General features: G+C 52.0%; 9 protein-coding genes across 9 annotated transcripts; 2 read left to right on the top strand and 7 right to left on the bottom strand.

Moving 5' to 3' along the window:
• Positions 1-358: 358 nt before the first annotated feature.
• On the top strand, positions 359-2682 carry JCM6883_005113 (glycoside hydrolase family 18 protein; the record flags this gene model as incomplete). The annotated part of the gene is made up of 12 exons (XM_076630235.1): positions 359-490; positions 547-1015; positions 1074-1195; positions 1262-1305; positions 1364-1496; positions 1560-1592; positions 1648-1994; positions 2080-2128; positions 2190-2273; positions 2341-2425; positions 2480-2540; positions 2610-2682. The coding sequence occupies 12 exons, from the start codon at positions 359-361 to the stop codon at positions 2680-2682; spliced, it is 1632 nt and encodes a 543-aa protein (XP_076489627.1).
• Positions 2683-2736: 54 nt separating this feature from the next.
• Positions 2737-4317, bottom strand: JCM6883_005112 (uncharacterized protein; the record flags this gene model as incomplete). The annotated part of the gene is made up of 9 exons (XM_076630234.1): positions 2737-2859; positions 2926-2981; positions 3037-3237; positions 3297-3364; positions 3433-3520; positions 3583-3696; positions 3760-3798; positions 3873-3984; positions 4081-4317. The coding sequence occupies 9 exons, from the start codon at positions 4315-4317 to the stop codon at positions 2737-2739; spliced, it is 1038 nt and encodes a 345-aa protein (XP_076489626.1).
• Positions 4318-4755: 438 nt separating this feature from the next.
• On the bottom strand, positions 4756-7693 carry FAA2 (medium-chain fatty acid-CoA ligase FAA2; the record flags this gene model as incomplete). Its single annotated transcript, XM_076630233.1, has 14 exons — positions 4756-4845; positions 4923-4998; positions 5069-5207; positions 5280-5391; positions 5458-5466; positions 5535-5884; positions 5944-6023; positions 6098-6309; positions 6368-6588; positions 6647-6662; positions 6721-6803; positions 6872-7180; positions 7243-7564; positions 7625-7693. 14 exons carry the CDS (start codon positions 7691-7693, stop codon positions 4756-4758), a joined length of 2088 nt encoding a protein of 695 aa, XP_076489625.1.
• A 560-nt stretch (positions 7694-8253) lies between these two features.
• Positions 8254-13342, bottom strand: JCM6883_005110 (uncharacterized protein; the record flags this gene model as incomplete). Its single annotated transcript, XM_076630232.1, has 6 exons — positions 8254-8664; positions 8732-9283; positions 9353-9436; positions 9502-12123; positions 12187-12872; positions 12952-13342. The coding sequence occupies 6 exons, from the start codon at positions 13340-13342 to the stop codon at positions 8254-8256; spliced, it is 4746 nt and encodes a 1581-aa protein (XP_076489624.1).
• A 603-nt stretch (positions 13343-13945) lies between these two features.
• Positions 13946-15093, bottom strand: REX2 (Rex2p; the record flags this gene model as incomplete). The annotated part of the gene is made up of 8 exons (XM_076630231.1): positions 13946-13998; positions 14063-14094; positions 14175-14364; positions 14444-14540; positions 14632-14653; positions 14724-14824; positions 14884-14969; positions 15054-15093. The coding sequence occupies 8 exons, from the start codon at positions 15091-15093 to the stop codon at positions 13946-13948; spliced, it is 621 nt and encodes a 206-aa protein (XP_076489623.1).
• Positions 15094-15528: 435 nt separating this feature from the next.
• JCM6883_005108 (uncharacterized protein) lies at positions 15529-17660 on the top strand (the record flags this gene model as incomplete). The annotated part of the gene is made up of 3 exons (XM_076630230.1): positions 15529-15985; positions 16052-16152; positions 16221-17660. The coding sequence occupies 3 exons, from the start codon at positions 15529-15531 to the stop codon at positions 17658-17660; spliced, it is 1998 nt and encodes a 665-aa protein (XP_076489622.1).
• Positions 17661-18040: 380 nt separating this feature from the next.
• JCM6883_005107 (uncharacterized protein) lies at positions 18041-22304 on the bottom strand (the record flags this gene model as incomplete). The annotated part of the gene is made up of 4 exons (XM_076630229.1): positions 18041-19429; positions 19499-20825; positions 20905-21370; positions 21443-22304. The coding sequence occupies 4 exons, from the start codon at positions 22302-22304 to the stop codon at positions 18041-18043; spliced, it is 4044 nt and encodes a 1347-aa protein (XP_076489621.1).
• Positions 22305-23090: 786 nt separating this feature from the next.
• Positions 23091-23682, bottom strand: JCM6883_005106 (uncharacterized protein; the record flags this gene model as incomplete). The annotated part of the gene is made up of 2 exons (XM_076630228.1): positions 23091-23410; positions 23490-23682. The coding sequence occupies 2 exons, from the start codon at positions 23680-23682 to the stop codon at positions 23091-23093; spliced, it is 513 nt and encodes a 170-aa protein (XP_076489620.1).
• A 505-nt stretch (positions 23683-24187) lies between these two features.
• JCM6883_005105 (uncharacterized protein) lies at positions 24188-25501 on the bottom strand (the record flags this gene model as incomplete). The annotated part of the gene is made up of 1 exon (XM_076630227.1): positions 24188-25501. The coding sequence occupies one exon, from the start codon at positions 25499-25501 to the stop codon at positions 24188-24190; it is 1314 nt and encodes a 437-aa protein (XP_076489619.1).
• Positions 25502-26034: the final 533 nt, after the last annotated feature.

Here is a 26034-nt window from a genome sequence, read left to right as displayed (position 1 = left end):
ACATCTCCAATCTTGTTTCCACTCTTCTCTCACTTTCACGTCACTCAGGTTTCATATTGTAGCTCGCCCTTAGTCACTCATTCTCTCTACTGCTTCCAACTATCACCTTTGCACGCCTCGCACCCTCTTCCTCTTGTTGATTCAACTCTGTCTCCACTTTCTCATCCTTGCTAGGTCTAGATATCCCTTCCTCTAGTGCAATGTAATCCGCTGGTTCGGCATTCGTTCTCCGTTGTCAACGTCGATTCGATCCGAGGTGAGCGCACGGAGTTGGCGTACCCGCACGGATCGCTTCCACGAAGCTCGTTCCTTCTCACTGACCTCGCGAACCGCTCTTCGTTCTTGACCAGCAACTCGAATGGGTAGTCATCGACATCACGACTCTGATTCGTACAGTTCTGAAGACTCGCGGCGGGAGGACGACTCGTCAGGGACTAGCAGCGAAGAGGAGGAAAGCTCTTCAGATTCGGAAGATGATCGGGAACTACTAGTGAGTCTCCCAACGCCCTCGCTTCTGATGTGTACTGACTGATGAAGAACCTACAGAGGAAGGAGGAGAAACACCACCATTCGAGAGGGGGGAAGGAAAACCGACATCGATCTCATGAGAAACATAGACATGCTGCTGCACCGGCTCACAGCCATTCGGAGATGACTACGACAGCGTTCATTGTCGCCGCAATCGGTGCAGTTATCCTGGTCGGAGGCTATTGGCTCTACACGAAAAATGGTTCATCGTTGTTTCCCTCAAGCGGTTCGGCTTCGAGTACAGGATCAGCTGGGGCTGGTAGCGGTAGTGGGTCGGATACGTCTAGCAAAGCGACTGCGACTGGTTCAAGTACGGGAGGAGGAGGAGCGAGTGCAAGCTCGACGGCGACGAAAACTGAAGGAGGAAGTTCAGATTCTTCGAGTTCGGGCAATGCTTCTTCAACGTCGACTGGTGCTACTCCGTCTTCGAGCTCAGAAGGTAGTGGTGGCGGAGGGGGAGGCAAAGTGCTGTCATTCTTCGAGAACTGTGAGCAATTTCACTTTGCCTCGAGAACAATCGCCGCTTAATCTTGCTTTGTTCGCAGGGAAAGGAGTCGACCCAGCGTCAGTTGACTTCACTGGACTCTACGTTGCGTTCTGGTTCTGCTCGGTACCGGACGCGAGCGGTGCGGTGGATCTACACGAGAGCGTTGCGGGTCAGGCAAAAGTGAGTCGAAGTCTCCCTCCCGGCACTTTCTCTCGGAGCGCAAGGTCGAATCTTCTCGTCTCATAGACCTTCGCAGAAGCGGCTACGAAAGCTGGGACGAAGCCGATACTGTAAGTTCGACCGACTGATGTATGTAAACGAGACTGACGGAATCCTCGTGAAACCTAGAACGGTGGGAGGATGGGATGGGAGCGCTCCTTTCTCAAAGCTGGTGGCGTCTGAAGACACGAGGAAACCTTTCGTGGAGACGATGGTGAAGTTAATGGAGGACAACTCGTATGAGGGGATCGATATCGACTGGGTGAGCTCGAGTCTGTTCCATCGTCGTCCTTTCGCTGATGAAACGGTATTGAGTGGCACGTAGGAATACCCAGGGAAAGCTGGAGCAACAGAAGACGTGAGTCGTCTCGTTCGTCTTCCATCGTCGTCGCTGACCCGTTCTACTTCGACAGTTCGATGTCAAAAACGATCTCGCAAACTTGCTCCTTCTGCTACAAGAGATCCGGGAAAAGATCGGAGACGACAAGATCCTCTCCGCTGACACGTCGTCTGGAGTATACAACGAAGCTGATGGCAATCCTTCGACTGATATGAGCGAATTCGGAAAGGTCCTCGACTTTATCACGATCATGACTTACGACGCGACGACCTACTCGTCAAAGACGACCGGTCCGAACTTTGCCTTCTCCTCGAAGTGCGCACCTTCGACTGGGACGTACGAGATTCCGACAGCAGTTCAAGCTTGGATCGATGCGAAGTTCCCGGCGGAGAAGATCTCGGTCGGTCTAGCATCTTATGGGTGAGCAAACCGTCTCCATTCTCCTCCACCGACAGTATCATACGGGAGTGACTGAGTCTACATCCCGCTCTTCGATCGGAACCAGATACGCTTGGGAGGTCGCTGATTTCAAGGACGGAGGAGGAGTCGATGGTGTGAGTTCTCGCAACGCTACTTCACTCGATAAGAGCTCAATCCGCTACGAGCACTTCGCAGGCTTCTTCGAGTATCTATCAGACGAGTTCGAAAGTATTCAGCGCAGCCGATGGGTTTGTTCCATTCAACAAGATCGAATCTGATGTGAGCTCGGGTTTTCATGTCCTTTCTTCTTAATGTCGCTCATCAACCATCGAGGAGACCTTGACAGTACCTCGGGAAAATGGACTACACCTTTGACGAGTGCACGAGTACACCATTCCTGTATTCGAAAGATACAAAGCTCTTCATCGCCTGTACGTTTCTTCAACTAGCTACTTCCTAGGTCGGGCTGACAGTCTCGTCGACAGATGATGACGAGAAATCGTTTGCCGTCAAGGGCGGGGTCGTGAAAGAGAAAGGGTTGATGGGGTGAGTTGCGAATCGAGTTCACGAAAGCTATCGGCGACAGTCGCTAATCACTCCAACTCTCGTCGACAGGTGTAGCGTCTACGCCGGCCTCACTCAAGACTCTGACGGGAAGCTGACGAAAGCCGCGATTGATGCGTGCTAGCGAAGAGGGAAGAGGAGCGAAGTGTTGTGAAATGTCTATTCGTGTATCGTTATTTCACTTTTCGCCGTCTGGTTTCAAAGGTTGAGCACCTTCGTCTCCGATCACGTCTGCGAGATTCGTTGTGCCCGATCCTCGCTTCGCCGGCTTGGGTTGATTCGGTGAAGGTTTCCAGCCAATCTGCAGAAGAGACGAGCTTTCGATCAGCGAGAGTTTCAGGATCAGGGTTGGAGAAGGCGAGCTTACCATGTGCATAATCTGGAATGTAGCTGGGATCGTACCGTCTTCAAGACCGTGTAGATCTATCGAGAGGAACGATTAGTCCCGCTCAAATGAGAACGGAAGAGTCGAACGAACCTCTGTAGATTTCGGCTGCAGCCATTACTGTCTCGGGTTTCAGCGTCTTCCTTCGGTTGACAACGGCGTTACCTTCTCCCATCCATTTCAAGTCGTCCATGAGCTCGTAGATTGAAGGATACGCGATCTGAATCTCGTCGACATCGACGGTTGAAAGTGCGAATCCAGCTCGATTCAGTAGAGAGGTGACCGATTGAGAATCTATACAAGGGCGTGGTCAGGTCATGCGGATCATATGCGAGGGGGAACGAGAAACGAACCAGTCATGGGAGAAACTCGCGGAGAAATGCCTCCCTCTCGTTCGAGCTCGGCAAGTTGCAAGGCCGTCCTGAGCAGAGAGGGTAGTTCTCAGTTCTGACATCCATGCCTCACAATGCGTCTCTGTAGATAGCTCACCTGAGCTCAAACAGCGTGTCGCCACCAAACATTGATCCGATGAAAACACCGTCCGGCCGCAGTGTTTGTTTGATTTGAATGAGAGCACCTAGAGAAAGAACACTCCGACGTGAGCATAGGTTTATGATGAAAAGGACCAGCTGAACTTACCTGGTAGATCGTTGATCCAGTGCAGTGCGAGACACGACATGATCGCATCCTGAGAGTTCTCCTCGAAGTGCGAGGCCAGTTCTTCTTCATCGAGGTGTATCCGCTCAACCGGAACTATGAGGCGAGGGGGAGAGGGTCAGCTGAGAAGACAGACGGAAAAAGGAGATGAAGACGAACTATCGAATTCAACGTCCTCATCGCGGTACAACATTCCCTCTGTGCGATTGGTTCGATTTCGATGTCAGCGACGCGTATGTCCGTCGAGAGAATCAGAAACGAAGTCCACGCACTCGACGAGTCTACCATAACCACTTTCTTTGTAATTTCGGAATCGAGATGCTTCGCGAGGAAGCCAGGTCCCGATCCGACATCTAGCACCTGCGGGTATCGTTCTTTGATGTCCTGCAAACCACGGGTCGCACGATCGTGGTCAGCTAAGCGTAAGAACAAAGGAAGAGAGGCGAATGACGCAGAGTTGAAGGAAGAAAGACGACTTACGAGTAACCGATCCACCATGCTCTGAGCTACATCGTCCTTTACGTAATCAGTCAATCGACTCTTCTCCTTGTTCGCAGCGGCCCGGTCCCTCTGGCTTCGTTTGAGGTTGCGATCGAAGACTTGAAATGGGGAAGCCGAAGAAGGTGCGAACGAAGGGACGGCGTATGAACGCTTCCCGGTCGACTTGAGAGCGCCTGAAAGTGATTTGGGGAGGTTCGCCCGGGTGAAAGATGCCATGACGAGTGAGGAGGTCAAGAGAGAAATGTTTCTCATCTCTTTCGGTCCTTCCTCTCACCCTCAAGGTCTTAACGTGGCTGAAAGGTACCTCACAGCTCAAGATGACCTCTGTACTATAGAGGTATCCGCTTCGATCCCGACTCAAAGCCAATCTCGCCGCCAAATCACCAGGTTCATCGCAAAGCTCTCGTCGGTGGTGCGATATCGCGCAGTGTTTTGGACTAGCTGGTCGTGTTTCGACAGGACATGGATCCTGAGGAGGGATGAGGGAAAGGGTACTGCAGATTGCACTGAATATGAAGCGATAACTCGAAAACCTGAAATTGTAAACAAGAAATGCCCTTGAACTGACGATAGATACGCACACGAGAGGAGGAACAGTGGGAGATGAGGTATAAAGAAGGACAAGAACGATAGACGAGAGAACGTCGAGTTCGATTAAAGCTTGTTGCGAACTTTGCCCTCGGCAGCTTTGTAAAGTTCAGCGATCTTGTCGGCGTATAGTTTCGCGACAATGTTTCGCTTAGCCTGTTGTGATGTGAAGCGTAGCGAGTCAGTTCCCGGCTATTCTACAGCGAGAAGGATACCGAGAGAGAAACATTTACCTTCATCGTAGGAGTCATTGCCTCGGGAGGGAATACGTCGACAGTGATGAAGATGTTGTCTTGAAGTTGTTCGTAGCTGTGTGGGACGTAAACGAACGTACCGAATCAGCGGTTGCTCTTCTCGGTTCAGATCGAAGACGACTCACCTGTTCAAACGAGCCTTCTTTCCATAAGGCGCAAGTTGACGAGCAAATGCGTTGATGACCTTGGGATCGGAAGCAGCATCTTTGAGGGCCGCGACGTCGGTGGGAGCAATTTCGCGACCGAGAACCTTGGAAACGAGAGCTGAAAATGCAAACAAAGCATTGTCAGTTGAGTCGAAGGGAAGCGCAGCATGAAGGAGGAGTTGGGACTCACGAGCGAATTGAACGGGATCGGCGACACAGATACCGACAAGGTGGTCGCGAAGGGAATCTCCGTGAACGTAGATTTGGGCGAGAAGAGGAGAGAGAGCGTAGACGTTCTCGATCTGTAAGCATGCGACAATTAGCACCTGAGGGGCTACTCAAGGAGCACAATCGAGGATCAAGCTTACCTTTTCGACCTATAGACGGTAAAAGAGTAGCGGAGTCAGTCTCGGTGGTCACTTCGGAGGCCGGAGAGGGAACTTACAGCGACATATTCTCCTTGAGAAAGCTTGACCAAGTTCTTCACTCGATCGATAATCTTGAGACGACCGAGATCATCGATCAATCCAATATCACCCGTTCGAAGCCATCCATCTTCAGTCATCGTCTCCTTCGTCTTTTCGGGTTCCTTGTAATAACCTCCCATCAGGTGAGCTCCGCGAGTGCAGATCTCTCCTCGAGGGAACGGCTTGTCCTCGCTCGTGTAGCCCATGTCGGGGACATCGATAACCTTGATCTCGACACCGGCAATCGGAGGTCCGACAGTTCCGGCAGACCAAGCATCCGTGACGAGGCATCGAGTAGCGCAACCACTGTTTTCAGACATTCCGTATCCTGGACTCGACGACGAGGTCAATCACTGCCATGAGAGGAGAGAAGGCGGAGAATCTCACCTTCAACGACATCGCAACAGAAGGCTACTCGGAGGAAGTCGAGTACTTCAGGAGAAATAGGAGCACTTCCCGTACCGATGCTGAATGGAGGAAAGACAGCGTCAATACAGGAGACAGCGGGAGAGCAAGAAAGAGCTAAAGCGAGAGGGCTCACAAGACGACGTTTCCACCCATGAGAGCCTTAACTTTGTTGAACAAGATACGGTCCCAGAGAGCATGAGTCTTGGTTCCCGTCGTCTTGAGGTTCTCGAGTTTCGCCGCGAACGCCTTACGAGCGAGGGCACCTTTGACTCCAGGGGCGTCGAGAGTTTGAGCCTTGATCGCTTGGTAAATCCTGTTGAGAACTCGAGGTACCGAAACGACGAACTATCGATGGACCAGTCAGTGCCGGATCAGAGGACGCGGGAGGGGAAGAGGATCTCACGGTAGGTTTGATGATTTGGAAATCCTCGAGAAGTCGAAGGTTGTCGCCGCACGAATATCCAATCGCAGCACCACACGACATGGCAACGATCTCGCAGAAGTACTCGTAAATGTGTGCGAGAGGCAAGTACGAAATGTGAACCGAGTCGGGGTAAAGTTTGTTTCCGTGACAAGATCCGACGGCCACTCCCGCGACTGAACTGTGAAGAGTCATTACTCCCTCTGCGGGAACCAAGGCACAAGTCAGCACGAGCGTCGTGAGCGCGAAATTCGAGCTTACTAGGGTTTCCGGTAGTCTGTGAACGAAAGGTTTGTTAACGAGAATTTCGAGGAGGAAAGAGATGAGAGACTCACTCCTGAAGTGTAACAGAGACAAGCAACGTCTGAAGGAGCAGGAAGAGTATGAGGCTTGGGGTTTGCGACACCGAGTGCCTCGACTAGACGAGAAAAGCTTGTGAGCTCGGTAAGGAGGAGCGAAATCCGAGCGAAAGGAATGAGAACTCACGCTCAACGATGTCGAGAACTTGGACTCCAACAGATTGGCCCCACGCCTTGAGGGCTTCCGATCCAGTGACTCCAGGGCGAGCACCTTTCGCCGAGATCGAAGTCCAGGAATCGAGGGAAACGACAGCTTTGAGAGTTGGCAATTTCTTGATGAGCGAGAGGATCGCGGGCACGTGAGCACTTCCGACAAAGACGATGGGACATTCGGCGTGGTTGATGATGTATTCGACGACGTCGGGACCGAGAGTAGAGTAGAGAACGGTCGTAGTCATAGAGTACGAAGCGCAAGCGAGATTGACCCATTGCCATTCTGTGTACGGGATCACGTATTGATTAGCTCACGATCGGTAATCAATTGCATGATAGACGCACCAGGACGATTGATGGACCAGATACCGACGTTCCAACGTTCAAGAGTTTGCGAGAATTGTTCTTTCAACTTCATGAGACCGCTTCCAACTCGAGTTCGGTGAGCGTCGACTTCGGCATATGTTTCCCAAGTGACTTCTTTCGCCCAATCTTGTCCGTCCCATTCACGTTTACCGAGGAATCGGTTGTTCGGTACCGCTTTCAGACCGAGGTCGAAAGCGTCGTAAAGAGTCTCGGGATAACGAGGGTCGACCGGTTCAGGAATGTTGAAGATTGCATTGCGGTAGGCGTGAGATCCTCCAGCTTTCTTGCTTCCCGGGACAGGCTACGAAGAGAGAGGAAGTGAGCGAAACATCCGAAAGGAGGGGAAAGACGAGACACTCACGAGAGCTTGAGGCTTCTTCGGGTCTACTCCATCAGGTAGAGGAATAGGGAAAGGTAACTCGGTAGTCATCGTTGACTGAGATGTTAAAGGTGGAAGAAAGAGAGAAACCGCCGAACAAGAATTTGAATCTTCGTTCGGTTCGGAGAGAACCAACTGCCGAAGGATTCTAAGTTTCGCTAAAGGTCAACGTATCGCGCTAAGCATGCAAGTTACTCTCTCTCACTTTGTAGCTCGAGCTCGAAGCAATGGAAGATTCACGAGAAACAAACGTGTGAATTGTATTAGTAAACGCGAGCTAGAGAACTAGCAGTGGGGTTGAGTGCGAGGGATAGTGGCTACCTAGTGAGAGAGAGGGGGGGAGAGAGCGGGCGTGAAGGGGCGAGGGAGGAAAGCCAAACAATAGAGTGAAAAACTATCCAACAGAGAAAATGGGAGAAGGGAAGAGGGAGCGAGGGCGGCTGAGGGGAGTAAACGACGATAGGTGAGGGAATGGTATCGCGCACCGAAAGGGAAAACATGCAGTGAGTAAGAAGAGAGAGGAAGGAAGAAAAAAGTTGTAATGGATCGATACAGAGTCCGTGGGATTTTTGGGTGAGAGAGAGAGAGTCGAACGAGAAGTGTGATTGAGTCTATGCTGCTGGTGTCGCTACTTTCTCGTATGCCTTCCAGAACGATTCCTTGCCGTATTCGACCTCCTCTTCTCCTTCCTCGGATTCCATTTTCTCCGTCAACTTTTCAACTTCCTCCTTCGAAGCGCCAGCGCCCATTAGGAGCGACGAAGTGAACGAGTAGGCAGAAGGTGCGTCGACTGCGGTGTCGACGAGAGTCTTCATAACCGGTTCGAACGCTTCGAGGAGTTTCTCGTGAGAGACGATTCCCTTCGCTGCCGTCTCCTTGAGGAGATCCCGAGTGATGTTGACGGCATCGGCCTTCTTGAGGATAGCAGCTTCGGCGATACGAGTAACGAGCAATGGTCGGAACTCTTTCGGTAGCGCTTCGATACTCGCAACTCCTTCCGAAACATTCTTGATCTCGAACCACTACAGAAAGCAAGAACGAGAATGATCAGTCTCGACTCTGAGAAAGAGAGAGAAGTGGGAAACATACCTCAACAACCGAGTTGGTCGCTCTTCGTTCAGCTTCTTGTCGGCTCATCGAAGAAGCGTTAGGGTCGATCGCGCCATCGTCTTCGTCCTCCTCGGCTTCTCCAGCGTTCTGGTCCTTCTCCTCTTCATCACCTTCTTCTCCGTCGAGAGGTTTTGTTCGAGGTTTGAGTTGAAGTTTCGGTCTTTGCGAAGCGGGTGCGGCAGCTTCCGGTTCGTCTCCACCTCCCGAAAGGAGTGCGAAGGGGTTGATAGGAGTCGAAGGTCGAGTCTCCTCCTTCTTCGCTTTTTGCTTGTTCGCGAAAGCACCAGTAGGACCGAGCGAAAGAGTCGAAGAATCTCGGTTCTCGCGGAATCGTCCGAAACCGCTGAGGTCTCCAGCCTTCGCCGGTCGTTGAGGTTGGGTCGTCCATCCGTCGGCACCAGCTTGAGCGACACCGAAGTCACGACCTTGTCCTCTTCGAGAGTTGGGTCGAGAGAGTTGATCACCGAGACGAGGTAGTTTGCCTCCAGAGGAAGCAGTTCGTCGAGCAGATTCTTCAGCTTGCTTTTGCGCCTGATCATACACGTAAAAGAACAACGATGAGACGATGTATCAAGTGAGCGAGAGACGGAAAGAACTTACATCGGCGTGAATTTCGGAAATAGTCTTGGGTCCCGCAGCGGCTTGTTTCGAAGCCCATCGAGAAGCACGAAGATCGACAACGTCCTATACGAGCGAAAATGTAAGTGAGCGAGAGATCAAGAAGAGACAGGAAGTGAGAAGTGACTCACGAGAATCATGAAACGAATCCTCGAAGAAACCTTGGGCGAGTTTGCGATCAAGTTCATTCGAGAGAAGTAGATATCCATGTGCTGCTTCGCCTTGGGGTTGTCGAGACCCTTTCCGACAGTCGTGAGAAGACGGCAGAGCGATTCGACGTCCTCCTCTTCGGGATTCTCCGTGTTCGACAGCAGCTTCTTGATACACTCGTGCATGATACGCTCGGTGAGCATTTGAAGTCGGTACAATTCTCCGATGAATCGAACGAGTCCGAGTCCTCGTCGTTTCGCTTTTTGAGCGGCGTAGTATTCGTCCGAGAGGAGTTCGGCTTCTTTTTGATCCTCCTCCTTCGTTCCCTTTTCCTCGGCCTCCTTCTTCGCGGCATCGTTCGCGTCTTGCTTCGCCTTGTCGTCAGCTTCTTTACTCTTGGCGGCAGCGGTCGCGGCCTCCTTGTTCTTCCATCCGTTTTCGTAATCCTCTTGACAGCGGTTGAGGAGGTATTTTCGGAAGAGAGCTCCTCCAGCGACGGGAGTTCCATCTTGAGCCTTGACCGTCTCGTCTCGGACTTCGGTAGAGACGCGTTCCATGAGTTTGCGACAGAGTCGAGCGTACATCTCGGACCAGGTCGCTTCGTCGGTCGCCTTTTCGAAGATGAGGGCGATAACTTGTCGGAGGATTCGACCATCGGATTCGTCGACGGATCGGTTCGCCCATTCGAGGATTTGATCCGAGATCGAGTCGAATCGTTCGAGCGTAAGCTTGTTGAGGAGAGCCTTGACTTTACGTTGAACCATTTCGGGAGAGTTCGTGTCGACGTTTCCAGCTCCTCCAGCGATAACGGTAGGAGCCCAACCGGTAGCGGATCGAGGACCGAGGGTAGCATCTTCGAATCCTTCTCCTGCGACGTGTTGACCGGGTTTCCTTCCTTCGTCTTTCTGTCCATCTTTCTCTCCTCTTCGCTTCGAACCACGTTCCGACTTGTTCCTTCCTCCTCCTCCTCCCGAGAACGCTCCACCCATACCACTTTGACTCGTCGTTCTCGACATGCTACCTCGAGCACCTCCGAACGCACCCGAAGTCGAACGGTTGAGAGAAGCTTGGAATCGTTGTTCACTACTCGTTCCGGATCCGGCTTGACCGAAGTTGCCCATTCCTCCGAAGGCTCCTCCTCCGACTCCACCGAGACTCGCGGTACGACCGAACGCACCCGAAGACGAAGCAGTTCGAGAAGGAGGTCCCATCGATCCACCTCTCTGACTTCTTCGGTCAAAGTTTCCTCGAGGAGCATTTTCGTCTCCAACCATTCCCATCTCGGCGAGATTCGGTAGGTTGTCGGGCTTCTCTTGACAGATCGCCATGAATTGAAGGAGGAAGTCTCGATCGTATCGGTATTTTCCGGGTTCAGAGCTGACGTTGAGCTCTGAAGAGGGAGCTTTCGAGGAATCGGGGTATTCGACGTTGGCGAGATCCGAGATGGGTCGAGCCGACGCGATCGCGGCGGAAGAAGGAGTAGCGGGTTTCGAAGAAGCGGCTTCGGTAGAGGAAGATCGAGAGAGATCGGTCGAAGGTTTCGCGGGAAGGAAAGAGGGAAGGGGAGATCCTGAAGGAACTGGTGAAACGGGGTTGACATCCTTCGAGGAAGAGTCGGCGTTGAGGTTCTCCCGAGCGTCGACGAGGGCTTGAGCGGGGTCCTTCGATTCGGGTTCAGTGACGGCCTTTTCGTCGGCGAGGAGAGCATCTTCTTCAGCTATGACGGCATCAGCTTCGGCAGATTTGACGTGGAGACCTGCGACTTCTTGTCCGGGAGTCGAAGGAGTGCTGTCGTCGTTCTCAACTCCAGCGGCAGACTTGAAAGAATCGGTAGGAGCCGGTTTCTTCTCTTTCTCAGCCTCCTCCTCTTGTTGTCGTTTCTTCTCGTCCTCTTGTTGTTCTTCAGCCTTCTTCTTCTCTTCAGCAACTCGTTTCTCCTCTGCGATCTTCTTTTCCTCAGCTTCTTTCCTACTTCGCTCCTCCTCTTCAGCAGCAGCCTCAGCCTTTCGTTTCGATTCAGCTTCTTCCTCCTCCTCCTTTTTCTTCTTCAAATCCGCCTCGGCTTGAGCTTGAGCAGCAGCTTTGGCCTTTTCCTCCTCACGTTTCTTCGCTTCTTCAGCAGCAGCTTTATCCTTTGCCTCTTTCGCAGCTCGTTCCTTCTCAGCTTTCGCTTTGAGCATGTTCTCATCCGGTTTGACGATTTTGATCGCGGCGGATTTTCTCGGCGTCGGAGTGAAGATCGGAGAGTCGACACTGGGCTTGAATTCGGGTGCGGCGGCACCTGCGAGACTCAAAGATCGAAGAGGGGTCGAATTGTTCGCCGATTGAGGGGAGAATGCTCGAGGGAGAGCGGCAGATTGTTGTTGAGGGGAAGAGTAGGGGAACGAAGGAGTATTAGGAGTCGAAGGAGCGATCGAAGGAACGGTAGAAGGGGAAGGAGGAACGGTCATTCCGGATTTGTTAGGGGTGTGAAGTCCGGTCGAAGGAGCAGAATTTCCAGGAGAGTTTGAGAGAGGGGGAGGTCCTCCAGCTTGTCCATGAGGAGGAATGAATCCACTCGAGTAATTTTGGTAAGGTTGAGCGTAAGGGTTGTAACCGTAGGACTGTGAACCGACAATTGATCAGTTTCTCACTCGGAAAGCGAGAAGAAAGACGTATAAGCTCACTGGTTGACCCATGTACATCGCTTGAGGAGGGAGGGAAGGAGTCGAGATTCTCGGCGAAGTAGCTTGTTGCGAGAACGAAGGTCGATGTTGACCTTGAGGAGGAGGAGGGGGACGAGATTGCATACTCGGACTTCCGACGAACGATCCCGGTCTCGATCCACTACCTGAAGGAGCTCCACCGTGTCCACCATAAGGAGAGTTTCCATTAGGGATATTTTGAGGCGAAGGACCTTTGTACGAACCCGATTGACCGTAGTACTGCGAAGGAGGAGAGAACGCTTGAGGAGGGGGAGCTTGTTGTCCTTGGGGAACGAAAGGAGCCGGGATTTGTCGAGGTACGAAAGAAGCCGAAGTGTTCGACAATTGCGAGTGAGGATGAGGAACGGCGAGAGGGGAAGTACCGGCTTGAGGAGATCGAGCTACTGCTGAGGGATCGTAAGTTGCGAGAGATCTTCGTTCGGCGGGAATAGGAGCGGGCGAAGACGACGAGTTCGACGAAGAAGATCCTCCTCCGGTGAAGAACGCGTGAAGGTTGATGGGAGCTTTCGCGGCGGGAGCTGAAGTGGGACTCGAAGCTTGAGCGGGAAGAGCTCCGAACGCTTCGGGTGCGCCGTTGATGAGCGAAGGAGGGGCGGCAGGGGAAGAGGAAAGGACTGCATTCTTGTCGTTTGCAGTACCGAAAGCGACTGAACGTGAGAACGAATGATCAGATTGTGAATCAACTCGCTCGGAGAAAAGAGAGGAGGAAAGGATCGAGAGACGCACCATCCGATTCTGCTCCATTCCTGATCGCATCTACCCTAGATTGCGGTACGCTAACTCCATCTACCCTGACACTTTGTTTCCTCGAGAGAGGAGCGGGAGCCGAAGGGGAAGTAGGACCGGAAGAAGAAGAAGAAGTTGAACCATTTCCTGCTGCTTGAGCGATCGCCGTCGCGGCTGGAACTGTCGGACTCGATCCAGCTGCACTCGTGGCACCGTTTACATATCCCGTAACATCTCCCGAAGTGACGGCCGCGGGCGAAGGTTTACTCTTTTTCGCGGCGGCGGCGTAGTTGAACGGGGCAGCCGGGGAATTCAGCTTGGGAGTGGTCGAACCGGTGGTCGCTGGCGCTTGAGCGGAAGGAGTCGGTTTATTCGTAGAAGGGTTGCTCATTTATGGAGAAAGAGAGAGGGTTTCTGGTGGATTTTTCTTGAAAGAGAGACGGCGGAACTTGACGCTGTCTTGGTTCAAGAAAAAACGGGTAGAAAGGGTGGTAGAGAAGCGGTAGATCTGTTCACTGGGAACGAGGATAGGAGGAGTCGGGAGTGGGAGGGAATTCAAAAGGGGGAATCGAAGGAAACTGGTGGCTGATCCGATCAGGGTCTCGAGGAGGAAACGAGAGGTCGGAGAAGGCTAGTTGAGACTATACGAGTCTATTCGATCTACCACTGATACCTAGCGAGGTCTGGTCATCGTCGACGGGTTAGCTTTTTTCTCTCGGTTAGAAAGTTCGTTCCCTGAGAAGCGCTTACCTCGAGTAGAGTAGAAGGAAGGGGGGAAGAAGGCAAGGACTGGGGAAACGGGTCCTGCTGGTGGTCGTACTACTTCAGCCCTGGAAACCGGGGCAAGTGGTGAAGGAAAAGCGAATCTCTTCAAATCTCCTCATCCGTATTCTCGATTTCAACAACTCTAATAATTGCCCTTTGTTCTCCCTCTCCCTTTCAAAGAGTACGTTCGCTTATCGCTAACAGAGTGTATCATATTGCAGAGATAAAATTACTGCTTCGCTTCTACCGGTTGAAACAGGTGCTGACGATAAAACTTCAATTCTGTGCGAAAACGAAAACCGCGAGTCAATATCAAACAGCCTGAGCGTAACTCATATGCGCTCACCTTCTATCGACGCTAGAATGTCGGAAAGAGCCCTGACCACGAAAAGGAAGCAAAGAATGATGAGCTTGCGACGAAAGACAACCATATTCCGAAACCTCGAAGTGAAACTCACCGATGTTCTGCTTCTTCCTTTCGCTTGAGTCTTGACCCCGCGAGAGCCTTCGGGTACCATCTACGAGCGAGCTCTTTGATCGAGCTCACATCGAGAATACGGTAATGCAGCTTTGAAGCGAGGAGAGGTAAATCTTTATTAATGAACGCTCGGTCGGCGTGCACAGAGTTCCCCGCCAGGAGAGCCGGGGCTGCGTGTTGAGAGATCATGAGAGATGCAGCGGATGAGAACGGAATGAAGGCAGAGCGTCCTGAGAAGGGGAGACTGACTCGAAGGAGGAAAGTGTTTGGTGACATATTCAGCCACGAGCTTATCGACCTGTTCCATCGTGTACTTGCTCTCGAGACACGCTTTCGTCAATCCTGTCTACATAGTCTCGAGCAAGCGGGCGTCAGTTCTCCTGACCTCGGCTCGCAAGGCGTAAGTGAGCTTCTCGCGAAGAAAAGTTTTGACCAACCTTTCCATGTTGTTCGATGCACCTGTGTTCTTCCTACGATACTCAGTCTCTGACTGAATGACTTCAGTGACTGACAGTTCGAGGAAGCTCACCAGTCGTTCATACCATCGAGAACTTCCTTCTCAGTTTTCACGATATATTCGACTCCCTTGTCCAACGGTTCGAGCTTGGCGTTCGTCGCGATACACGCAATCTGTACACCGCTCAGAGTCAGTAAAGAGTCCTAAGAGTAGCAGAGAGAGCTAGGCGGACCTCTAGAATCCGATCCGGTACGAAAGGTTGTCCTTCGCGAAGTCCTTCTCGAGGTAAATAAGGGTTCAATCCGGTCATTTCGCAATCTATCGGCAATTCGAACATTCTGGTCAGTATACTGTCTGTCGAAGACCGGTCTCACAGGTGGAATGAGAGAGATAGGAGTTCACCGATCCAGAGAATGTTGTCTGCTGAGCGGAGTTCTGCCATTTGTGCGAACGTAAGGAAAGATCGATAGGTAGGTCTAAAGAGGGTTGGATGAACGAGTGAGGCGGTAAGTGAGCGGGCGAGGAGCATAAGAGAGGAGAGAAAGAAGGGAAGTCGCTCTTCGCCCTCGTCCACCTCTTTCGATTCAAGTTCCGACACGTCTACAGCATCTTGTGAACGATCAGACTCCGTATAGGGCACCGGAAGTCGACCGCTTCAACCCACAGGGGAGCACTCGTCACTCAACTTCGGAAACTCATCGCTCCAAGTCAGCTCGTCAAATCACTCCGCGACACGACATCTCGAGCCATTGCGAATAACGAAACTCTGGAAACCCGTGGAGTGAGGGAACAAGCGCGTCAGTGCCAATTCCTCAAACTCTGCTTCTCCGAGATCGTCATCGCTAACCCTCTCTCCTCTCTTTATCGTAGCAGCGGTATGGACTCGACAGACCTCTCTACATCGTCTCTGTTGGTGACACCCTCAAAACCTACTTTGAACGGACTCTCGAACAATTCTCCGACATCTCATCGAACTCCACCTTCCGCGAGCCCTCGTCAATCAATTACAGGCACCACGAGAGGAAACAGGGCGTTTAGAAGACTGAGTTATGGGTCCTCCGCATCACCAAGTCAAGATCAGGCGATAGGAGGAGGAGGAGGAGGAGGATTCACTTTCTCGCCTAAAATCTTTCAACCTGTCGAGACGGGGACGCCGCACGACTTCAAAGGCGTCACCGACGGCTTAGAGACTCTCACTCTTCGAAGTGTGGAGGTTTCGACGAGGAGAATAGCGAAATTGCGTGAAACGAGAACGAGGAAGATTGAGAGGAAGCCAAGTCGAGATTTTATCAACGGACTTCCTGATGAGCTACTCACCAAAATCTTCTCGAAGCGTAAGTAGTCCCCACTCGAGTCGAGCTCGTCGCTTTGCTGAAGTGTCGACTCATGTGCCTTTACAGTCAACGATCGGCAAGGATTCAAAGCTCAAGCTACTTCGCGCGGACCGGAATGGTTGTTTCCTCCACTCAAGATTGCTCTCGTATGCAAGAGATGGCTTCCGGTGAGTCCGGGCACTGTCAGACTCTGTAGCGTTTTGCTGAGACACTGAGGTCGTGCCGGTCTCTCAAGATTGCTCAACAACTCTTCTACCGCTCAATCCAAATCCATCACGTCGACAGAATCCCTCCTCTCCATCACACTTTCACTACTACGAACTTGTCCTTGGCCGTCAGACATCTCTCAATCAAACTGCCCTACACGGCTGCAGACAAATTGTCGCTTCCTTCTCCTCTTCGACCACCAGCAACAGCCTCTCTCTTCGGCTCTTCCGGTCGAGAACCCGACAGCGACAGTGATCTTTCGATTCACAAATCTCGCACAAAAGACAAGAAGGAACGAAAACCCCTCGTGATTCAGGATCAACTCGTCGCACTCTTCCAAAGTTGCTCGCAATTGCTCTCTCTCGAAATTGCCGGAGTCGATCCACTCACGCTCTTCTCGTCCTCCTCGACTCCCTCTTCGTCTCTTCACCATCTACATCAACTTCGACTCTCGACCATCTCGACTCTCTTTCTTGGAGGATCCGAATCCTCAACTCTCACTTCGACGACTCTTCGTCAAGCTCTCCTCGCATTGACCGGACTTCGCCACCTCTCTTTCAGAGGCTACGTCTCGGACTCTTCTTCTCCGCTCGAATTCGCTCCGACTTTAACAACGAAAGGATCTCCCGCTCGACCACTCCCTCTTAGAGCTCGTCGACTCCTCAAACTCAAGTCAATCGCGATCATCGAATCTTCGATGAGCTACCTCGACCTCGAGAGCCTATTCAAGCAAGTGCAGAGCGGTAGTCTCGAAGAATTAGTCGTCACAGATTACTACGATGGCAAAGCATCCCTCGAGCGAATTCGACGCGGTCAATTCGGCGGAACGACAATCGAAGGTCTATCGAAAGGTCAAATCGTCTCACTGATCCAAGGTAGTTTGCGAATTCTCCGAGTAACGCTGCACAATTTCCCCCTCGCTCGCGACGTTCTCTCGGCGACTCAATCCTCCCCACCCCCTCCACCTCGTCGACGACTCTCTGGAGCTCCTTCCCCTCCCGATCCACCTCACGTCCTCGACCGGTTCATCTCGTCCCTCGAATCCCTCGAAACCCTCGATGTCGGCGGTTCACTCGTTTCCCCCGCTCTCCTCTTTCCTCCTACCCATCTCCTCCCTTCGACAGTCAAGTACCTCACAATCCGCGCTTGCCCAGCTCTTACCCCGTCCGTCGTTCTCGCTTTCTTACAATCCCTCGCTCAAACCCGTCATTCCCCCTCTTCCTCTTCTCCTCTTCGAGCTCGTACCTCATTAACTACTCTCGCTGAACCATCCCGACTCGAAGTGTTGGAAGTCTTTGGAGGCTCTGAGTCGGGATGGAAGAGCGGAGTTCAGAGTTGGGAAGTCCAGAAAGCGTGTTGGGATGTGAATGTGAGATGGAGTGGAGGAGGGAAATGGAAGCCTGGAAGTAGCGGTGGTGGGGCGGGGGAATGGAGAATGGGGAGTGTACAGGGTCATCAATCGTGGTAAAGAGGAAACAGAGTGATAGAGGAGTTTTGAAAAGTTTTACGTTACTTCGTCGGTGGTGGAGTCCTCGAGTTTCTCTTTGCTATTCCTCTTTCTAAATCCAGCTACATCAGCGAGCGATCAGGAACCGCATGAGAAGATTTGAGCTAAAGAGAAGTTTGAGACGAGGAGTAAGACGAATTGCGATGTGAAGCGATCGTTTTCCAAGAATGACGAAGGTTTACGGGTAGTAAGAAAGCGAGGAGTTATTACAACAACGAAGGGTTAAAGAAATGACAAACTGCGTAAAGGTACGGAAGGAAAGGTACTACGAGAAATGAAAAGTAGAAAGGAGAGGGAAAAGGAAAATCCAACGAAACTATCCTCAAGGCCGTCTCTCCTCTCTACTCCTTCGACCGCCCGAAGGGGAACACTGGATCACTAACCGCGAGAAGCTGTTTCGAGACATGTCGCAGCGGATGATCTCGCTTCATTTTCGGTGGAGGAGGAGGAACGATCTCGATTGTGACTTTGGGTTTGTTCTTCCCTTTCTCCTTCGAGGCGGGCTTGAGACTAGGTTCTTTCGACTTTCGGAGTTCCTTCGAAGGCGACTTGGATGGCATCAAGGAGGATCGCTTCGAGGGAGATTTCGGGGGTGCAGGGTCAATACTCGGCTCCTTGTCTTTCCCTTTCGACTTGCGACGCTCTGCCTGCTCGTCCACGGCGAGCTCTTTTGTTGCAGATTTTGCCGAGGGAGGACCACGAGAGGTTGACCGAATATCGTTGCTCGTAGTCGAGGGAGAATCGAGAGAAGTCGAAGGTTGAACCGAGCTTGAGGTGACTGTCGGGATCGGCGCTCCATTGAACGAAGGATTGAGGGAAGAAGAGGCAGTTGGAGGTGTGGAGGAGTCCTGAGGAACAGGAGGGATCGGAATAGGAGGAATCGGATCGGCTCTTGCTGGGGAAGGATTGGTCGTGCCGGGAGATCTTGTCGCAGTAGTTGTCTGAGATTGCTGGTGAGGAGAAGGGAGTTCGAGAATGACACCGAGTGCCGAAGATCCAGCGGAAGAGACCGAGGCAGTTTGAAGTTGATCGTTCTCGTTCGAGTCGACGTCCATCGCTTCCGGATCCTTCGACGCCTCGACCGCTGTCTGGTCGACTCCTCCATGATGAGTGGTCTCCTTCTCGGCTTGTAGAGGTAGAGGAACGAGAGGTGGTGAGAGAGGTTTCGTTCGAGGACTTTGTTGCGCGAGATTCGATCCTCCGATTCCTCCAAGGCCTAATCCGATCCTTGGGCTGCCTTTCGGTAGAACGGCGCCTTCCGACAACACCTTCGCTGCGATAAGGGGTGATTTCGCGGCAGGAATGATCCCACTCTTGGTCGCAGCGACGATATTTGCCGCTTTGATCCGAGCTCCTTGTCGAAACTGAGGATTTTGACTCGCGTAAAGGTGAGCGAGAGGATGGACGGCTGCACTCGAGTTCGTAATCGAGGTTCGACGACGCATCTTTGTAGGGGGTTCTTGAGACACCGATTTCGAGCGACTTCGTTGGACTTGTTGCTGAGGAACGATGGGAGCCGAGACCGACGAGGAGGTCAAAGAAGGTCGTCGATGGTGAGATGTTGTGGCATGAGAGACGATGGTGGAGGAGGCAGACGCTGGTAAGGATTTGGAGAGAGAATGAGCGGGAGCAGGTGTCGAAATCGACTGAGTTGGAACGATCGGAGCGGATTGGGGGACGTCCATGCGAGGTGAAGCGGCGGGAGGAATTTCAGGCACTGCGGATTGAGACTGTAAAAGATCGAGGTTGAGGTGAGCACAACCGCAATCGAAAGAGAAGAAAGAAAGAGAAAAACGAACCTTTTCCGATGTCGAAACTTCTCGAGTTTCCTCCTCCTCGATTTCGCTTGCCTTTCTTTTCCCTTTCCTGTCAACTGTACTGACCTTGTGCGACTTCTCTGCTTCGCTGGGAACTTTCTCTTTCTCCACCCTTTCGACGATTTTCGCTTGATTCTCCTTCTCGACAACAGTCTCCCCTACCGTTGTTGCTGATACCGGAGTCGTCTGCGTCGTTGTTGTCGTAGTCATGGATCTCGGGAAGCAATAAACCGGTTCCACTCCATTCCTTCTCGCTCTCTCCCTCGCTCTCCTCGCGCCTTCCGGTTCCCTCGGTTCTCTCGACCTCTCCTTCTCTCCCTCCTTCCCCATCAACATCAACGAGCTTCCGAGGGGTTGACTCTGACTGATCGCACTCGTCACGATCTTCTCCAACGCGATCTGTTTCCTCCATTCCCTGAGCTCTTCGTTCGCATTCTCGTTTTCGGCGACGACGTTCGGGTGTTCTTCGAGTCCTTTCGCGAACTGAAGAGCGCGGGATTGTTCGGTTGAGGAGAGGGTAGAAGGGAGAACGAGAGATCGTGGGTAAGGAAGGAAATGGGACGGATTGAGCGAGAGACTTGGGAGAGGTAAGGGTTGAGAGGGGTCGGGAATGAGGCCGGTTGAGGTGAGGACGAGAGAGGGCTGTAGCGATTGGAGAGGGTAACGAGTAGAGTAGAGAGTCGGGATCGAATGAGGGAGGGAGATCGAGAGAGTGGTTTCGGGAGTGAAAGCGATGTAAGCGGTGATCCCTTGCGTCGGTTGATATCGTGGAGGTTGGGAGAGAGGTAAGTAGTCGGACCAGGGAGCTATCGCAGGAGGCGAGGGAGATGCAGGGCGAGGTCGTCGGACGTTAACTTGTTCCGACCGGTTTTCCGTTTGAGCTGCTGCAGTCGATGCTGATCCTGCAACCTGAGCTTCTCTTGAGCCTTCAGCGTCATCCTGTAACAGTCTCTCCTTCGCACGGTCCAACGCTTCCGAACATTCCCTCACGGCGACATGGAACTCTTCATCTGCTTTCCTTTCGTCTGGAGGTAATTTCCGTTTTCTCAAAGGTCTCTTTCGCGGATTTCCGTGTCTGTCGAACCCGTAGGAGTGAGGTTGCTCAGTTGTTGACGGTACGTCTGGAGGAGGTTGAGGCTGCTGGACTGGGTTGGTATGAGAATCGCGGGAATTTGGTCGAGAAGGAATTTGGGCGAGGTCGTCTGGTCGGCTGGGATCGAAAGTTCTTTGGTTTGCAGACGTAGATGGGACAACGGGAGCTAGGGAAGCGTTGTTAGATGAAGCCGGAGTCGAACGGGCTGACCTGGGACTGGGCAACGCAAAGAGGAAATCGAAAATCGTCAGCAACGAAACAAAGAAGCTGCAGGGACGCGCATAAATAAACTCACGGTCTGAGAGGAGGAGCAGTTTCTTCGATAACTTTCCAATCCCCCAACCTGATCTTTGCCAGTTCGATGTATTTGTCCCAAATGTCCCAATCCGATGAATTCCAAAACTTTTTCATCCTTTCTCTCACTCTCGAATCTCGACTGGCCTTTTCGAATAACTTAATCGTTACCTTTCTGTACTGTTCCAAGACGAAGACGAGTTTCTGCCTTGCTCCCGCGTCGAGGTTTGTCGACATTCGGAGGAAATCTGCGACGGTAGGTCCACAAATCGGGAACGTAGCGTCTCCGGATCGAAGGGTAAAGTCGTGCCAACGTTCAAAAGTCGCGAGGTAATCTTCGGGAACGAGACCGGGCATGAGTCGTTGCATGTAAGGTCGATACTTTTCGAGTGCGACTCGACTTGTCGGGAGTTTCGCTGCTACGAGAGCGGGCATCGTTTCACCCGTTTCGAGTTCGGCTTCGAGGCCTTCAATCGTACATGCACAAGACAGATCGTCAGCGGGACTATAAAAGCGAGAGTGGTAGTTTTTGAGCTCACGAATTCCACCAGTTGTCGCAATTCGCAGGATTTCTGCCCTCACTTGCATGAACAGGTCCTTAAACGTTGCTCCACTCATCTCCTTATTGAGGATGTAGAACGGGTGAGCCGGTAACCTTTCTGGGTTCTGCGGTCGTGGGTCAAAACTGATCGCAAGTTGTCTCCCTTCCGTCGAATTCGTTTGTTGTACTGGTGCTCGAGGAGGGGCGTTCGAGGAACTCGGCTGAGGCGCAGAGGGGACTCGGTAGCGAGGAAGCTGTTCAGTTTGATTCTGGGTTGGTTTGGAAGTCGTTGTTGAGCGAACGTGAGAATTGTTCGAGGAGGGAGCTGGAGCTGAAGGGGAAGGGGAAGGTAAGTTCACTGGATAATGTTCGCGAAAGAAGGTCGGTACGCGAGGAGTTGATTCGAATCGAGCTGAATGAGCGTGAACTGGCGAGTTGGCCGAGGGAACAGCAGGGACTGGAGAAGGAAAATTCGAAATGGAAGAACGGGAATTGGAGGGCGCGGCGGCGGGGGCGATGAAGGTGTCGATAATCGGAGTTGCGTGTTGTCTTGGTTGGTATCTCTGATCAGTAGGCGGTCTATTCGATGAGAGAGGCCCTCTTTCAGATGGATCAACATCTCCGATAAATGTTGCTCCTCCTCCTCCTGAACTCGGACTGTCGAACGTGCTGGACTGCACCGCTACATCCGTACTCCTTCCTGTTAGGCCAGACTCCCCTCCTCCGTTCATTCCGGCAAGAGTAGCTTGAGGTTGCGGTTGTTTTTCTCCTCCTCTGTTTTCTGCTTGTCCTCCTCCTCCTCCTTGTCTAACACTCGATCCAGTCCCTATTGCGTTTTGACCATTCCCTACACCGTTCATATAAGATCCTCCGTTGGCGGAAGAGAGCTAAAGCGGACTCGTGGTGATGATTGAAAAGATCGACAAAAAAGATCCGGGGATTCGAGGAGGATGATAGTCGGGGAGAGTGTGAGGTTGACTGGGCGTGAGGTAGAGCCCAGAACGAGACTACCAATCAAGGTGTTCGTTCTGTTCTACGTTTCGAGAGGTTGGTCGAAGTCGAGGATTGCTAGAAGTTTGACTTGAGAGAGCAAAAAAAAAAATGGACAAGTCGCTATCGCAAGGGTCGAGGCTCCGACGATAAGCCGAACTTCGCTTTCAGCAACTCTCTGACTTATGTAGGACGGCAGACATGAGAGCGAGATACGAACAATGCGGAAATTCTCGCAGTGGGCAAAGAGAGGAAGAAAATGAAAATTCTTGCAGAACGAAAGATTGCAACGTCCTACGAGCGATAGAGCAGTCCTTGACGACCACAGAGTCTTGTACTCAGCACCGTACCGAAAGTCTAGCGGGTGAGAGCATCGGATCCGAGTTACTCGATATTTGCAGACTCGGCGAGAGCGTCGAACGAGGAGCTCGATGTCGGAGCTTGATTCGGGTGTGCCGGGGGTTCGAAAACCTTCGTCACGATAGACCTGTGTCGCAAACTCTGAAGGTCAGCGATCTGGGACAAGTCTCTGATGCACGGTAAGCTCACAATGAATGTTGTTTCCCTCGTCGTTTTCCATTTCACTTCCCGCTGTCCTGAAGACCGGCAGTCTTTCCCGTTTTCCTGGATCCCAAGCGTACATAAAACGTCTCCTCCTAGCTTCTGAGTTCCCATCTGCCCAACGCGACTCCCGCCTCCCTCTCGGCCCTCTCCCTAACTCCCCTCAATCCCAAATCCGCCATTTCCCCCAATCGCCCTTCGCCCTTCTCCTCCCTGTCCTTCTTTCGTTTCTCATAAGTCTTCATCGCCTTGCCAGCGTCTTTAGGGTCCCATTCGATCGGTTTGAGCGTGTGAGAATAGAGTCGAGAGGAATTTGAGGTTGAGGAGAGGGGGAAGGGGTGGTGGTGATAGGAAAGGGAGGAGAGATTGGTCGTAAGACGTCGAGAAGACTCGAGCAGTGACAGGGTGGAATGCACTGTGAAAGGGGAAAGGGGTAACAGGTTCAGTGAATACGAAACGAAGGGAGCTGAACCTGAACCAATCCGCTTGCTCACTTTTCTGTTCGACCGAGTCGAGAGCAAGTTGAACAATGGGACTTGACTCGACGGCTTGTAGTTCGAGTCTCCATTGAGGATTGAAGGATCGTCGAAGGTTGATCAATTTTGAGGAATCCTGTCCTGAAACGGAGCGGACTCCGCGCAAGAAGCTTCGGTAGAGGGAAGTGGAGCGCTTGTTGAGCTGTGTCATGTTCTGGGCATCGGTTGAGTGGTGACAATAGAAGAGAGAGAATGAAAGCCCGAGTTCCGCGCGACGACAGTCACTTTCCGCTCTGATTGATGGACACTTGCTCGACGTAAACGAGACAATCGTAAACGAGACAATCGGAAGCATGGCGCTCAAAGAAAGAAGAGTAGGTAGGGAATCGATTGTAATCCAAGAAAGAAAACGAGCTGAAAACAACTGCTGGGAAGTCAAAACAAGTACGAAAACGAAAGCAGAACAAGTACGTCAAGCCGAACGACAAAGGAGACAAAACAAAATCGAAACAAACGAGAAAGGAGAGGGGAGACGAAACAAGCAGAGAGATCGAGGAGTTTTTGGAGAAAGTAATGACAAACGACGACAACGGCTAGTGACGGTAAGGGAAAATTGCTAGAGCTAAGACAGAGAGGGGTCGAAATGCGAAGGGGGTACAAGTAATAAGAGATCGAGAAAGAAGTGTCCATTACTGTAAGAAAGCGAGAGAGAGTGTCTAAGCACTTGGAAGAGAAGAATTCGCTCCAATTCTCGGACTCGAAGTGGCCGAAGTAGGTGAATTCGGAGTACTTTTGCTAACCGTGACAACTCCCGTCAATGCCGCCAACGATAGTGAAGGTCTTCCTCCTGTCGAACCGTGTTGGTTGTTATTCGATATTGTCGAAGTTGTTGGAGTTGCCGTAGTCGTCTCGTCCGTCGTTTCTTCCCATTTCGCGATTTTCCCAGACCAGACTCCTACGGCCTCCCTAACTCCTTGTAGTTCGATCCATTCTCGAATGCTCAGTTTCTCGACTGGTAAATCCCCTTTCCTTTCGTAGTCGATCTTCGAATATGTCGGCAGAGTCTTTGGTGGATCAGGAGAGAAGCGAATCGAGGGTGTTGTCGTTAGGGAGGTGGAACAAGATGAAGAGTTTGATTGCGAAGAGGAAGGAGACGGGGAAACTCCTCGTTCGGGAATCGAAGAGGCGGACGAGTCGTTCGAAAGGGAAAGGGAGGAGAATCGAGGGGAAGGAGAATGTGATGATCGTAGACAGGAAGGTCCGGGAGAAAGAGTCGAATGACAGGGGGGTCGTAGGAGTGCTGGCGGAGTCGAGTCGGAATCATCGCCGCTTTCTCCTCCTTCCTCATCGTCGAATAGGTTATCCTCCTCCTCATCGTCGAATTCTATAGCTTCCTCGTCGTTACCTCCTTCGTGAGATGCACTCCTCCGATTCTTCTCTCGCAATAACGAAACTTCATCTTTCCCCGTCCCTGTCGTCGTACAATTGTCTCCTCCTCCCCCTTCGACCTGATCGTCTACATCGTCCCATAGCGCTCTCCTCGCTGCTGCTAACGCCGGATCCTCCCACCCTTTCACCGCTTCCCTCTTTTTCTTTTCCTCCAACGAACCCAAACTCGCGCTATTGACACTCCAACTTCTTCCCGAGTTCCCTAACCATCCATTCGCCGATAGAGTCGGACTCGAAGTTCTCGAAGATTCGAGTGACTGACTCCGCGAAGTTGGAGTCGACGAGGGAGAATAGAAAGGTGCTTTCGTTCCCGTTACTCGTTCGTAATCGTCATCGTCTCGACACCCTCTACGTTCGAAGCTGAGTCCAGGTGGTAACATTGTCGTCTGGTTCCCAGTCGTCGTGAGATGAACTGCCGGAGAGACGGGGAACGAGGAACGTCGGTAAGACGAAGGGAGTGAGGCCGTGTATGATGAAGAAGCGATCGGGAATTGGTTCCGAGGTGAAGTGGAAGGTTCAGTCGAGGTAAGGGCGGGTCTGGTTGGTCGCGGAAGAGCTGAAGGAGAAGTTGGAGAAGGCATCATCGATTTCCGTTTGGAAACGGTTCCCGCGTTTTCGGTTGCGTTCGGGTTCGTTTGGTTCGTTTGAGGTAGTGATCTACAACACGCCGCGCGAGTTAAGGTTGGTAAAAGTGTACGAATTGAGTCGAGAGAAGTGTGAGAGAGGAAAGGAAAGCTCGTGTGCTGCTGCAACGGGAAAGTCTCGACGCTGTTCGCTTCCTCTTGGGAAATTCGGTGCTACGATCCATCGAATCCGAATCTCTCAGAATTCTTTCGCTCGGCAAGCGCTCTGACTGCGTAAGTCCCAAGGTCAGAGATTCGGTACGCGAAACTCTTGAAAGAAACGGTTGCAAGCTCTCTCTCAACGCAGCAAGCAGACAGATTGGTTCTCTTTGACGACACAAGATGTGATTGCACAGAGTAATACAGAAGATGCATCGAATCGAATCGGGATGGACCTGTAGCAGAAGGGGTGAAGAAAAACAGTGTCAGTTTCTGTCTTCCCTTTCTCAACCTGCTTCCAACTGTTCCAGTTCATCCAAAGGCCTAGCAGT

This window comes from Sporobolomyces salmoneus (assembly GCF_050403485.1).
Source record: "Sporobolomyces salmoneus JCM6883 DNA, S_salmoneus_JCM6883_v1_ctg9, whole genome shotgun sequence".
Taxonomy (NCBI): domain Eukaryota; kingdom Fungi; phylum Basidiomycota; class Microbotryomycetes; order Sporidiobolales; family Sporidiobolaceae; genus Sporobolomyces; species Sporobolomyces salmoneus.
The sequence above is the reverse complement of the archived record's forward strand: the minus strand, read 5'-3'. Positions and strand labels throughout refer to the sequence as shown.